At 41.5% G+C, this 12,436-nt stretch overlaps 1 protein-coding gene across 2 annotated transcripts in view; it reads right to left on the bottom strand.

Annotated features, from left to right (window-relative positions):
• Positions 1–1,055: 1,055 nt before the first annotated feature.
• Positions 1,056–12,436, bottom strand: part of CMYA5 (cardiomyopathy associated 5) — a 46,754-nt gene continuing 35,373 nt past the window's right edge. For both annotated transcript variants that reach the window (XM_063181099.1, XM_063181098.1), the window contains exons 10-13: positions 4,469–4,602; positions 3,607–3,706; positions 2,494–2,670; positions 1,056–1,642 (exon numbers count right to left, since the gene is read on the bottom strand). In XM_063181099.1, the coding sequence (XP_063037169.1) occupies positions 1,390–1,642; positions 2,494–2,670; positions 3,607–3,706; positions 4,469–4,602 (664 nt within the window). In that variant the 3' untranslated portion in view covers positions 1,056–1,389. The remainder of the gene's footprint in view (positions 1,643–2,493; positions 2,671–3,606; positions 3,707–4,468; positions 4,603–12,436) is intronic.

Here is a 12,436-nt window from a genome sequence, read left to right on the forward strand (position 1 = left end):
ACACATGCCTTGGTGGTGTTAAATCATAAATAAACCAACAGCAGGCACCTTCTCTGAGCATAAAAAGCAGAAGCTTCATGGTAATTCATTTAACTCCTCTTTTCAGCTGCAAACTCTATTACACTCCTGAAACCTGTCTTAATTCAGAGAGTATTGCTCTTCTGCTGAGCTCAAAAATGAGTCTGGCAACAGAGTCCCCTGAGGCAGAAATCTCCAGAGCAGGCACAACATGAAAACATTGCCTGCCTGCTTTAAGATTTATTTCCCCCAGCACTCACTGGCATTCAGCACTACTGGCATTTGTGCCTTCAGCCTGAGACAGGCAGGAAAACAGCCATAGCACCAATGTATGAAGTGCTTAGAAAATGGTTTGAAAAAGCCAAGTAGAAAAATCAGCATCCTACTCCTGTGCTGACATAAACAATTTTTAGCCTGCTTGTTTCGGGGGCCCTGAAACACTGCACGTCACTGTCATGCTGGTTCTAGTGTGGATAACAGTAAAGGGCAGGGCAGATGCAGGAAAATGTACACACACCTGAAATTAGGAGCATCAAATTTCTAAGAGCAAAGGTAAAAGGCAGTGAGAGAAAAGTGGTAATGCACAGGGTCCGGCATAGCAATCTTCCTTTCACTATCAAAACCACTGATCTGACATACTGAGGATGAAAAACACAAGGGAAGAATTTTACCACTACTATCAAGTTTCCTTATACCTGTGTTTTGTGAGAAGCTACTCACAAACACAGCACTTACTGACACAGTCAGGTAGCTGCTAGTCTGCTCCAAGCAGAGTAGGTAGGTGTAGCATACTCAGACTGGACATGGCTGATACAAAGACCTAGCTTGGGACTCCCCTCCCATTTTGCAAACACAAGGATCTCTACATGATCAACTTTGCTTAATTTGTGCATTAAAGATTTGGCAAACAATGGCACAGGATATATAAATCTTTAGCATGTTTCAGTTGTTGAAATTTTTATACATTTTCCATGCACATCATCTTGGATTCAGGCTCTGGCTGTCCTGGCAAATGATAAAACAATAACTTTCATGTATTGCAGTGAGAAATGCATTTATTTCATACATGGGTTCATAATTAACTTTAAAAATACAGCTAGCACTATCATATCTAACAAAACTTCTTTATCCCCTTAGAAGTACTGCTCTGTGTATTACTAAGTGCATGCTCCATCTGAAGGAGTTGATCTTCTTCCAGGCTCTGGGTGATTATCTATCTGAGCAGAAACTACAATTGCTGATGATGTGAAGGAGAGCTGTGCATGTAGCATTCATCAGTGAAAACTACCTGTCCCTTCCTGGCATACCTCTTCCTCTCTCTATCCCCTGATGCTGTATTCAACAGTTTTCTGGAAATTGCGAAACAGGAGATCAGCTCTGCTTCACGAACTCCGGTAGCTCCATTCCTGTGCACAGGGTAAGCACTCCTGCCTTCTCCAGGGCAAAGGCTGGGTGAGCAGCATCGGTGAATTTGTGCCTGATGGCAAACAGCACCAGTCCTCTCTCTGCATTGAAGAACAACAGCCTTCCACTACTATAATCCAACAGGATGCCAATCCTGGCCAGGTGCTCCGTCACATGGACATCACTCATCACACCAGTGTGAAGAAATCTGTAAAGAAAGCTGTGGGAAAATGGAAACCAGAATACAATGAGCCTCCCCATAGCAATTTACCAGAAATAACCTGCAGCTCAATTCCAATCTATTAACAGGTGGCTGCATACAGCAGCCTATCACGTGGGTGCAGCATTTTGCTCAGTACGTAGGCAAAGCAAATGTGGCATCACTTCAAGCCCTGCCTGGCATCCTGACAAGCCTTTTCACTTGGTATCTTTGGACTTGTAGAAAAAAACCTCTTGGATGTTTCATTTAGCTAGTAATGTTCATACATGTGTATGATTTCACACTGAAAAAAGCACACTTGTTTAGATCAAGAGCACCTTTACAAAGTAGCAGGTTGGTGCCTTACAAATCTCCAAGCAGCCTGGCACTGGCCTGCTACCACAGACTATCCCAGCACCCTGCAGTCCTGCCACAGTGGCAGAGGAAGTCTATCACTGTGAAGGACAAGGCTGGAGAAAACATTCCCTATCAAGTCTTGACATCTCCTAAAAATGGAATTGGTTCTAAAAAGGCTGCATTTATTGAAATAAATATCTTTGCTGGTGTTTAGTGAAGCAAATCAGGATATGAGCAGCAACAAACTAGTTCTTTAAGTTTTATTCACTCTCTGGATAAAGGGTGCTAAAATAATCTATTTTGAGTTTAATTTTATTTTTTAAGGTGCTTTATACTTTTTAAAGTAAGAGGAGGTCTAAAGGTTTTATGGAGATAGCCTTTTCTTATTATTCAAATTTACATAAAGGAAGCTGAAGAATCCTTTCTGCTTTCATGATTCTTGTGTCTGGTCAGCTTTATTTTCATGGAAGACAGGTAACTTCCTCTTCAGATTCACCAGACTGAATCCTCTTTACCTGGTTTGTGTAGGACAGCACCTCATGCACCAGGAGGTATCACTCAACCCCAGAACACTGCTCTGTGTTATTGCCTCATAGCAAATCCCAATCCTGTAGCTTCTGCAGGCAGAGACAACAATTTCCCAGTAATGACATCCTTGAGCAGGCAGCAGTTCACCCAGGACTGAAGGAAACCTGTTTGTGCAAGAGGCAATATAGTAAAGAGAGTGGTGGTAGACAAACCATATTGTGATATTTCTTTCAGTCAAATCATGAAGAATCACAAAAAATTGCACTCTGTTGTTCTAACTGCAGAGTTTTATGAAAGATTTCACTGAGAGTCTTTCATCTTTGCACTGAGATGGACTTATCTAAAAGACCTCAAATTTAGAAGTCTTGTTCAAACTAGAAAGTCTGGGGTTTCATACAGACATAGTCACAAACATCTTGTGTACATTCAGTGGCAACAGCAACAAAAAGTGCTTAAACCAGTAAATCCTCATCACCTTTTAAGAAGCCATATCAGTGTGGCACAACTTATACAAGGGAACCTGTGCTTGTCCTAGGACTGATACCGATATGTCCACCCCCTGCAATGTTCTCAATGGATAGAGCTAGCCTGGTACAATCATGTGAACATATCCCAAGAGTACTTCCTAGTTCTCCAAAGCCACAAATACTTTGGAAAACACTACCAATAATACCCTCAGCAGAGAAGCAAACTATGGAAGATGGATTACTTCTATCCACAATGTATTAAAAACAAAGCCCACAAAGCTGACGTTCTCAGTGCAGCAAAAAATTGCTTTGAGACTCTGATGGATTAAGAGGTGACCATGGGCTGAAACAAATCGAGCAGTCAAAGGTACCACTACCTTTCACCTCCTGGCCATTCCTTAGTGTGACACCCAGCTCTTCCTTTACATCAATCCCACCACTGACTTAGTACTGAGATTTTGCAGTGTTTGAAAGGGAGGTTCAATTGCATGAAGTCCAGAGGCTGCATGACCAAAATGATTCAGTTCTACAAAATTAGTGTTGTGTTAAAGATGCCTATTGGCAAAAAAAATTAAAGTGAGGGATCCACCCTGAACCCCAAAAGATGGTTTTGCTTATCATACTGCTACTCACCCAGTGAGTTTGGTTTTTTCAGGAAGGTGGATCACTGTTGCATTAGAAGAGATTTGCAATGCAGGATGCGCTGTGTCACTCAGCAGGCGAAATCGAGTTCCTGGTACAATTCATGACAAAGAAACACCAGATCTGAGAGGTTGGCTATATTAACATGAGAGGAATCATAAAATGTTAAGCAACAATTATGGCCATCTCAGCTGGACAGGGTTGTATCTGCTGGCAGGTAGGAGTGACAGAAAATTGGATGCAAATACAAGGAGTCTTCCAAACTGAGACAGAAGTCTAATATTCAGAAATGCAGATAGGTGATAAAGAGGTCTTTTAGAGTATGTAAGAAGTTTGAATAATTTTCAATCAATTGCTTTTTTCAAAACACCAAATTTCAATTTTCAGGCTGATTTGTAAGAACCATACATAACACTATTTATCTAGAAATCTTATAGTTTTAAAACTGCTTTGCATGCTTCCTCATCACTCAAACTCCATTAAGTTTTAATTGTGAGAGGTTTTCTTTAGAGTCATGACAACTTTTATCTGACTGTGCTCTGTCAGATTCAAGCAAACTGAGATCCCTGAAGAATACTTAATCACTTCATCTCTTTGACAGAATTCAACATTTTTGCTTGAGGTCACACTAGTTTTACACAGGACATAAATATACAAGCTTCAAGTGAAGTCCTGATTATGCTAATTTTAAGCAGAAAAAAAAAAGGGATATAAATGTGATTTAACAAGATAAAAATTTCAGTAACTTAGTCACGACCATATTGGGAACTTCAGGTATAATTTCCAAAGAAAAATGTTTGGCTACTTTGCCCTTTCCACCCCATTGTTTTGACATCAGGAAATTATGATCTACCTTTAGTTGAGATGAGAGCTGCTTCACTTTGTTCACTTGTCCCAAATGGGTTGACAGCCCTCAGGTAGAAGAAATAGTTCACATTGGGCTCCAGGGATACTTTCAATTCAGGTTTCTTTATACCAGTGAAAGACCTGCAAATGTTGAAGACACATTAAAATGTATGCAAATATCCAAATTAGGGAAGACTGTTTTATGCCAACAGTTAAGTTCCCTAACTGTATTGTTTATAACTGAAATAACAAATACCATACAGAAACTCCAAATGAGAAAGACAAACACTGTTTTCACAAACAACTGGGTTATGTAGGAGCTTCAGCATTTCACTTGAGGGATTGTCTTCACTTTGTCTTACTTATGACCCAGTGCAGTCATTTGGTGTAATGATCACTTTATGTTGGTTTTTGGCATAATTCATCACATAAAATTTAAGCAGCACAGAGTCAAATCCTCATCTGCCTCCTGTGAAAAGTCTGTTTTTTCTTTACAAAATAAGCAAGTTTCTGAAGGAAAAAATCCACTTTTAATTAATTAGTTACATGACACTGAATACACTTGTGTTTTACTATCTGGGCACATGCTACAAGTCCAAAAGGATTGATACCATTATCTGATGCAGCACAGAAATCATGCTCTTCATCATAAAATCATCATAGAATGGTGATTAACTTCTTATGAGGAACTCCTCACTGACAAATCTTTCAACAGCCAAGCCTGAGCTCTGTCTTTGCTGTGGTACCATGCACTCTAACAGGGCAGTTTTGCAGGAGGCAGAGCAGAGGAGCTGCCTTCACACAGTTCCCTGCTTTGACTACACTCTCCAGTGCAGTGCCTTAAAAACTCTCTAGACCTCACATCCTCTACCCCTGGTGTCTTCATATACTGCTAGAAAGCAGGAGTCAGCACCCACTCAATCTGCTTCACAGGTGCTTTCAAGTATCCGTGAAAGTATTTTGGATGGCTAGAAAGATGCCATTTTATTTTCAACATTGACAGCAGTAAGAAAGATTGGCTTAACAAATTCTCTTGCACTGGACCTTGATTTTCCTCATTTTTTGCCTCTTATGATAACAGCAAAGCCAGACAAAATACATGCTCTGCATTGTATGCCTGTAGGTAAAGACTGTTTATCTGTATTAAGTAGGTAATTTCCTTCAAGAAATGCTTTGAGGAATCTACAAGACAAGTATTTAAATTCCAGAATGGGAGACCTGCCTTTGGAGAGTGAGCAAGACACTTTCCCTTCTACCTCAGGTTTGAGAGTGGAGTCCACGATGGTCTCTCTCCACAATGGCAAGCAATGCCCCTGAGAAAAGCTAGACTAAATAAATTACTTTTTACAGCACAAATTGCTGTGAACCCAGAGGAGGTAAGGCAAGCAAGTCAGCAGTCAGATCAGATCGTTCTATTCATTAGGGGTTACTGTTTTTACACACATATCCCACCAGAGAGCAGTACAAGCTGATGAATAATCAGTGCTCATCCATCGGGATTTTTCACATGCCTGCTTCTGCTGCATTTATCACATCAAGGTAAAATCTCACCGCTCTTAATACACCAGATTCCTGCTTACACCACACAGATCTCTTTCTAGGAGGATGGCATCTTCAGAAAAGACTGGTGTGTCATTCTTATTAGTCTGTGACAGGTATTTTGCACTGACAGTTGTCATTAAGGGCAATTAAAAGCATCAAGAAAATGCACTGAGTGCTTCTGTGATGTGTACCTTCAATTTAAAAGAATTTCAAAGAGTCTGGGGCTCTGGCATGATCAGCACAAGACTATGCTACTTTCAGGGAATGTGTCACATTAATGCTGGAACTGATGAAGTAAAGAGAAATGGCAGAAATTGCATGGTTTGCTTCACCCTCCTGACTCACCAAGGCCCTGACCACAAGACCACTTCAGCAAGGCACTGACAGCACAGCAGGCTGAAAGGTTTAGGGAAGAGGTGCAACCTGATGAATAGACGAATGAGAACACAAGCTCTTTAGACTTGAGTATAGGAGACAAGAGAAAAAAAAAAGATGATTTGAAGAAAGCTACAAGATGGGAACTGAGAAAGGAGGCAAATATGAAAGGAGAGAAAGGAAAAAACACGAGAGAAGCAGAGGTAGGAGAAAAGAAGTAGGCACCTAAGCTTTGAAGAAATTTGCCCAAGCTTCCTAGGCAAGACTTACCCAATCTGTTCCTTAAAAGCAGCACACTGACATTTTTGACGCGAATCTGAAGCACAGACCACCAGAGAGGAGTTTTAAGCAAAGAGTTACAAGTGACATGAAAAGAGGACATGCTAAGCTATTCCTTGAAAGCTGTCTGTGGCACTATGTAGATCAGCATGCCTTAAGCACAGTGATGCCCTGTATAGGGCTCCTTCTTCTGTCATCTGGAAAATGTTATGTAAGTCAGTATCCTTCCATAGAAATTAGGAGATCTTTTTCACTATGTACTACTCATCAGATGATTAAATAATAAAATACAAAATCACTTCTAAATTCAATTAGATAGTTACATTGTGGTATAATAAGTAGACATGGGGTATTTATAATCTGAAGTGTAGATCCCAGAGACGTCTCATAGGTATTTAGAAAACATGTTGGGTCCAGTCATTTGCAGAATAGGGTCAGCGATCGAAGTTCAGACTTTGGTCTCTTACAAATGCGAAATTCTCCAAATCAGAATTTGGATGCATATTTAAATCAGAGGTCAATGGCATGCTGCTTTTCAGTCATAACAGTGAGACAGAAAAATCTTGACTTCAATCTCATCTGGGCTGTAAAACGGTGATCAGATTTTTGAAAGTATTATCTGCTTGGTAATCTATTTCAGCCAGCTTTAAGCTGCCTAAGAATAAGAGCCCATCAATTTTAGCTATGATTAAGGCTTAAAAACAGTCCTGCTGCTGCCAACTAATGAAGCAGAATATGCTGACAAGAAGGAATTTCATTTGCTACATTCTGAGCCAGATCCAAGAGCAAAAGAAGCTGCATGCAAAGAAGAAATAGGTCTTGCAATCTGTTGCCTCCCCTGTCTAGAGGGTAGGGTAAAAGGGGAGAGTGAATACTGAGGGGTCCCAGCAATCACAGTAGTTTATCATGCTTTAGACTGACTCCACAAAAGCAAGTATGAGAAGAAGGTATGATTAGTGCTTAGCTTACAGCATACAGGTTATGTGTAGGAGAAGGCGAGGGAAAATGCATCCTGACTGTGTTGGTGGAAGGCTGTTTCATTTCTGATTTCTTGTAACAAGCACTGCAGATGGATCTTCCTCAAGCTCACCTTAAGTAGTGAACTGTAATTTTGAAAGAAAAAGAAATCCACCTACAATATTTCTAATGTCAGATAGTTTCTACTTTATATACACCTGCCCACTTCAGAGATGATTTGAGATGTAATAATGTTGCTATCAAAGTGTGAAGCATCCTGGTCTTTAGATTAAACGTTATCTTATTTGCACTGTCCTCTCAATTTCTTGGTATTGTTGATACAAAAAGTAGTGCACAAAAAGTCAAGAAGCATTCAAAGTTAACTATTTTAAGTATCTCCTCTCAATCCTTTCATTGTAAGATGAATCTGTAAGACTGAAAATCCACTCTTCAAGTATCAGGTATGTCCTATTTAAAGCAGTACAAAAAGGACTTGCATGTTCCTTCACATTTAACTTGCCAAGGAATATCATAATAGCAGTTTTATGCTAAATCTGTGATTACTCTGGTTTTAGGGACATCTGATCTTGCGTTTTCATGCTCATTTCTCTCATCAGCATCCTCATTTATTTAAAGGAAACAATATCTAGGGGATGTTCTTTTAATATTGCCTGAACCCAGCAAATGATATGCCTTGCAGTGAATCACAACACCCTCTGTGCTATAATTGTCATTTCCACCCCCAAGATCCCACTGAAACAGTACCTCCAGAGCTGTGCTGCTATCACTGACATGGAGTTAGGGTGAAAGTATGCAAGCTTCGCAAGATACATGTGGAAGCGTACAGAAAGGGTGCACCATGAGTGGAAAAAAGCTCTTGAAGCTAAAAATAAAGAGCAAATAGCTCTGAGTTTGCTCCCAGCTGTGCCACATGCCTCCTTTCCTTTCCTTTCCTCTCCTCTCCTCTCCTCTGTCCTAGCTCAGGCTGTTTTGGGATTAGGTCATGAAAACACCCCCTGCTTGCTGCTATCTGCAATTGGCAGAGTTAGAGGGAAGGAAGGTTCTGTGTTTCCAACACCCTGTTTCCTGAGCTACCATGACTACCATGTGGGCAATGACAGAGGAGGGAGACTTGCTCCTTTTGTTCCAGCATTAGACTTGCTTCATCAGGAACCCAAAAATTTCATTCCCCAGAAGTGCTGGTCTTGCTCTGTCAGAAAGGATGACATACAGTAACTTCCACTTTCACGAGCTCACTGCATACTGCACTTATTTCTGCCTCCCTGAGTCTTACAGATTTCTCATGATGTGACACAGGCTTTCCATCTGAACAGCCTACATACCTAATCCCTGGACTACATTTCTCACAGCTTCCCATCTTCCACCCACAACTCCATTGACTTCTCAACACAAAGAGGCTGCTGAACACTAAGAAAATACCAGAGCTCTTGAAACTGAAAGAAACATATCAAAGAGTCACTCATAAAGATTCTGGAAAAAGATTCAACCTGTGAAAGAGCTTTAAGACCACTGCAGCAGGCCAGGAACTCATTTTTGCTGAAGATTTAAGGTGATTTTATATGAAATTATGTCCCTCAGGTGGCAAGCTGGCAAGAAGACAGAAAGGAGAAGGGAAAATGTAAATTTGTGTGGGGTTTTTTTGGTTGGTTGGATGGTTTTTTGTATGTTTTGGTTGGCTGGGTGTTGGATAATACCTTTTTCTTAACTTAGATATGGGGCAACTGAGAGGCATTTTAAAAACTTTGATTCCATTTTCAGTCTCATGATGAGAAGGGTGAGACAATAGAGATAATTCACACCATCACAATCAGAAGCCGATTATTTCCTAATTCCAACACACTATAAGCGTTTCTTGGCCTATCAGCTTTTTGCTACGCCATACTGTGTGCCTTAAAGCCAATCATCTAAAACTACCCCTTGTGGGTCCTACCCCAATGCATCATTCATTGTTCTATTTCTCCAAAGCATCTAGTCTTATTTGCAAGGCCTTCTTTTGAAACTTTTTTCTAGCTCCATTTCTCTCAGCAATATCTGTCCTATTCCATGGCATTTCTAAGTCAGCATTTCTTATCTCAAAATTTGCATACGGATGCAAACTGTGTGGGACTTCTACAAATCCATTTCCCATGACTGGGGTTTTGTGGTTTTTTTTTTTTTTTTTTGTTTGGTTGTTTTGTTTTGTTTTGTTTTTTGACAGTATTTGAAAGGAAACTTTAGTGAGGTTCCATTTCCAAATATGCTTCATATTCTCTCCCTCGGGAGCTGGGATTGCTCCAAGGATGTTCTTGGAGTTATTCAAAAGCATCCTGGGCAACTGGCTCTAGGGGGCTCTGTTTGATCAGGGGTGTTACTCTAGGTGATCTCCAAAGGTTCCTTCCAGCCTCAACCACACTGTGATTCTGTGGCAGGCTGAAGTCTAAATGTCACTGACTCAGACCAGTCTCTAGCTATTCCATGAGGGCGTTTCTCCCTGTTTGATCCCTTGGCAGTGTCCTTTCCCTTGGGTGAGCTTCCAGAATGATATCGGTGGAAGTAGCCTTATGGGGATGGGACCATGCTGCCTTCTCCTGAACTTTTCTTGAATGCTCTTCCCTGACCTCTGCTTTCACACTGTGCTCGCAGCAGGAACTGAATGAACCTTCTAGGGTTGCTGAGAAATGTGTTTGAACTCCCACCCAGGGACTGGGAAATTGCTTAGTTCCAGGGCTGCTGCAAGCACAAAAGGCACAGGCTGTCTATGAGAGGGCTCCACATTCAGCTGATCCCCAAGATGCAAGTTGCTCAGGAAACCTGCAAAGGACAAACCCCAAGCTTTCAAGGGAAAAAAAAAAACAAACCCAAAACTAAACAAACATCTACAAGATTTGAAACCAAAATTCTGGGTGTGCATAGAGTCAGAGTTTTATTCTACCTTATACAGGTACTTGGCTTCTAGTCAAGTTGATTTTTATTCAAGTTGATTTCTAATTCTAAATTGCTCCTTTGGGGGCCCTGGATATGAGTGATACAGGCAATTCTCCATCTAGCAGTAGGCTTTACCCCCCCTCAACTTTATCTAAAATCTTACATAGAAATCTTTAAAAAAACTTCTCCATCACTATAACAACTTGTGACACTACAGAAGATTTCCAGGTTATTCTCAAGGGGTTGATTTAGGGGGAAAAAAGGGAAATTGTTTTCAGGGAAAGTAAGTGGTAAAACATTTGTTTTTGACACACAAAAAGAGGTCAAAGCCCTTCTACAAATAGAGAATTTTAAGCCATAGCAATTCTGAGAAAATTCATTTTTATGTCCTGTGGAAAGTTTTCACACTTGTCACAGTTAAAGGCCAGCTTCTGCTGACAAGGAGGCCAAAAAGTCAAATGTAACTCAGTATAATTATAAACACGGTAGATTTTACACAAGGTCACTTGAGAAAGCAAAGGGGTCTGTTCTGGAAGCTTTTTTGCCACATTTATCACCACACAAGAAAACACTTATGTTACCAACACCTTGCTCATGGATTACAGATATCAGCACAGCTTCTGGTTTAGAGGAAAAAAGTCAGTTTCAGATAACAGCACAGAAACTTGAGGGCAAACAACCAGCATATGTTTCAGATCCATTATCTTTGACCAGCAGCAACTTCAGCAGGTTGACAGGGACCTGATGGCCTCATGAAATAGGTACGAAACACAGCAAGACCCTCCGAGAAGCAGAAGAACTGGGCGAGACTTCTCCTTGATTGCAGTAATGCAGCACACTGGTACTGCATGATAAAAAGTCTCCCACCCACACAGAAACTTTTAATTTCAGTTTTCAGCCTACTTTTGTAAGGAGCAAGGCATTCACAATTTCACAGTTGTACTTCTCTCCTACAAAGCTAAGAACACTTCAGTCCACTTAACTAATTTTGACTGCAAACCCTTCCCTCCTCTTCAAGGAGCTCATACCTCTCTACCCCATCTTCATGATGTCCATGTGAACTAGCCCATAGTTGAAGACCCTAATCCGGCTTCTCAGGAAGTGAAAAAGACAATCTCAGCTGGGCTGAGGCTCTTCCATGGGGTTCTGTATGGTAAGTCACCCCTCTCCACTTCACAAAACTTCTCAGACCTATGCAGCTGCATTTTGCTAGAATATTGTCACTGTTTTTATAAGGCAAACAAGGACCCCCAAGCCCTAAGGACCGGCAGACAACCATGTAGTTTCCTGTCTACAGCTGAGGGGTTGGAACTAGATGATCTTTAAGGTCTCTTCCAACCAAGGCTATTCTAAGATTTGATGATTCTGCAACAATTTTCTGGGCATTTCAGCACAGTGCAGAGTTACCCGGCTCAGAAGTGCCAACATTCCTCCTTGTCCGCTCCTCTATGCAGCACAGGCTTAGCATAGGGGAAACCAGAGAGGGTCTGGCATAAACAGCCACTACCCTGAACTTCAAAGCTACTTTTGGAGCCCTGTGGCATGCCTGCACAGCCAGGCAGCACCGAGCTCAGCTGTGTGTTTACAGGTCTCTGCACGCACGTCTAGACAGCACAGATGGGTCACCAGTATTACTGAAACACCCTCATCACCCTTACTATGCCCAGAGATGACTTGCATCTTGTTCTCCACAAAGGCAAGAGCAAACTCGGCCACGCTCCTCCATCACTCGCCTTCCAGTGGAGCTGCCCTGCTCTGCCTTGCCCCGGGGCTGCGGCAGCTGCGGGGCCGCCATGGCTTCCCCGCCCACCACAGCCCTGGAACTTCGGCTTCATTGCAGCCGGCACAACATCTCCGCGGTTTTGGCCTCAAATGAAAGGGATTGGCCGGTTAACCA

The sequence above is a fragment of the Melospiza melodia genome, chromosome Z (assembly GCF_035770615.1).
Source record: "Melospiza melodia melodia isolate bMelMel2 chromosome Z, bMelMel2.pri, whole genome shotgun sequence".
In the NCBI taxonomy this organism is placed as follows: Eukaryota; Metazoa; Chordata; class Aves; order Passeriformes; family Passerellidae; genus Melospiza; species Melospiza melodia.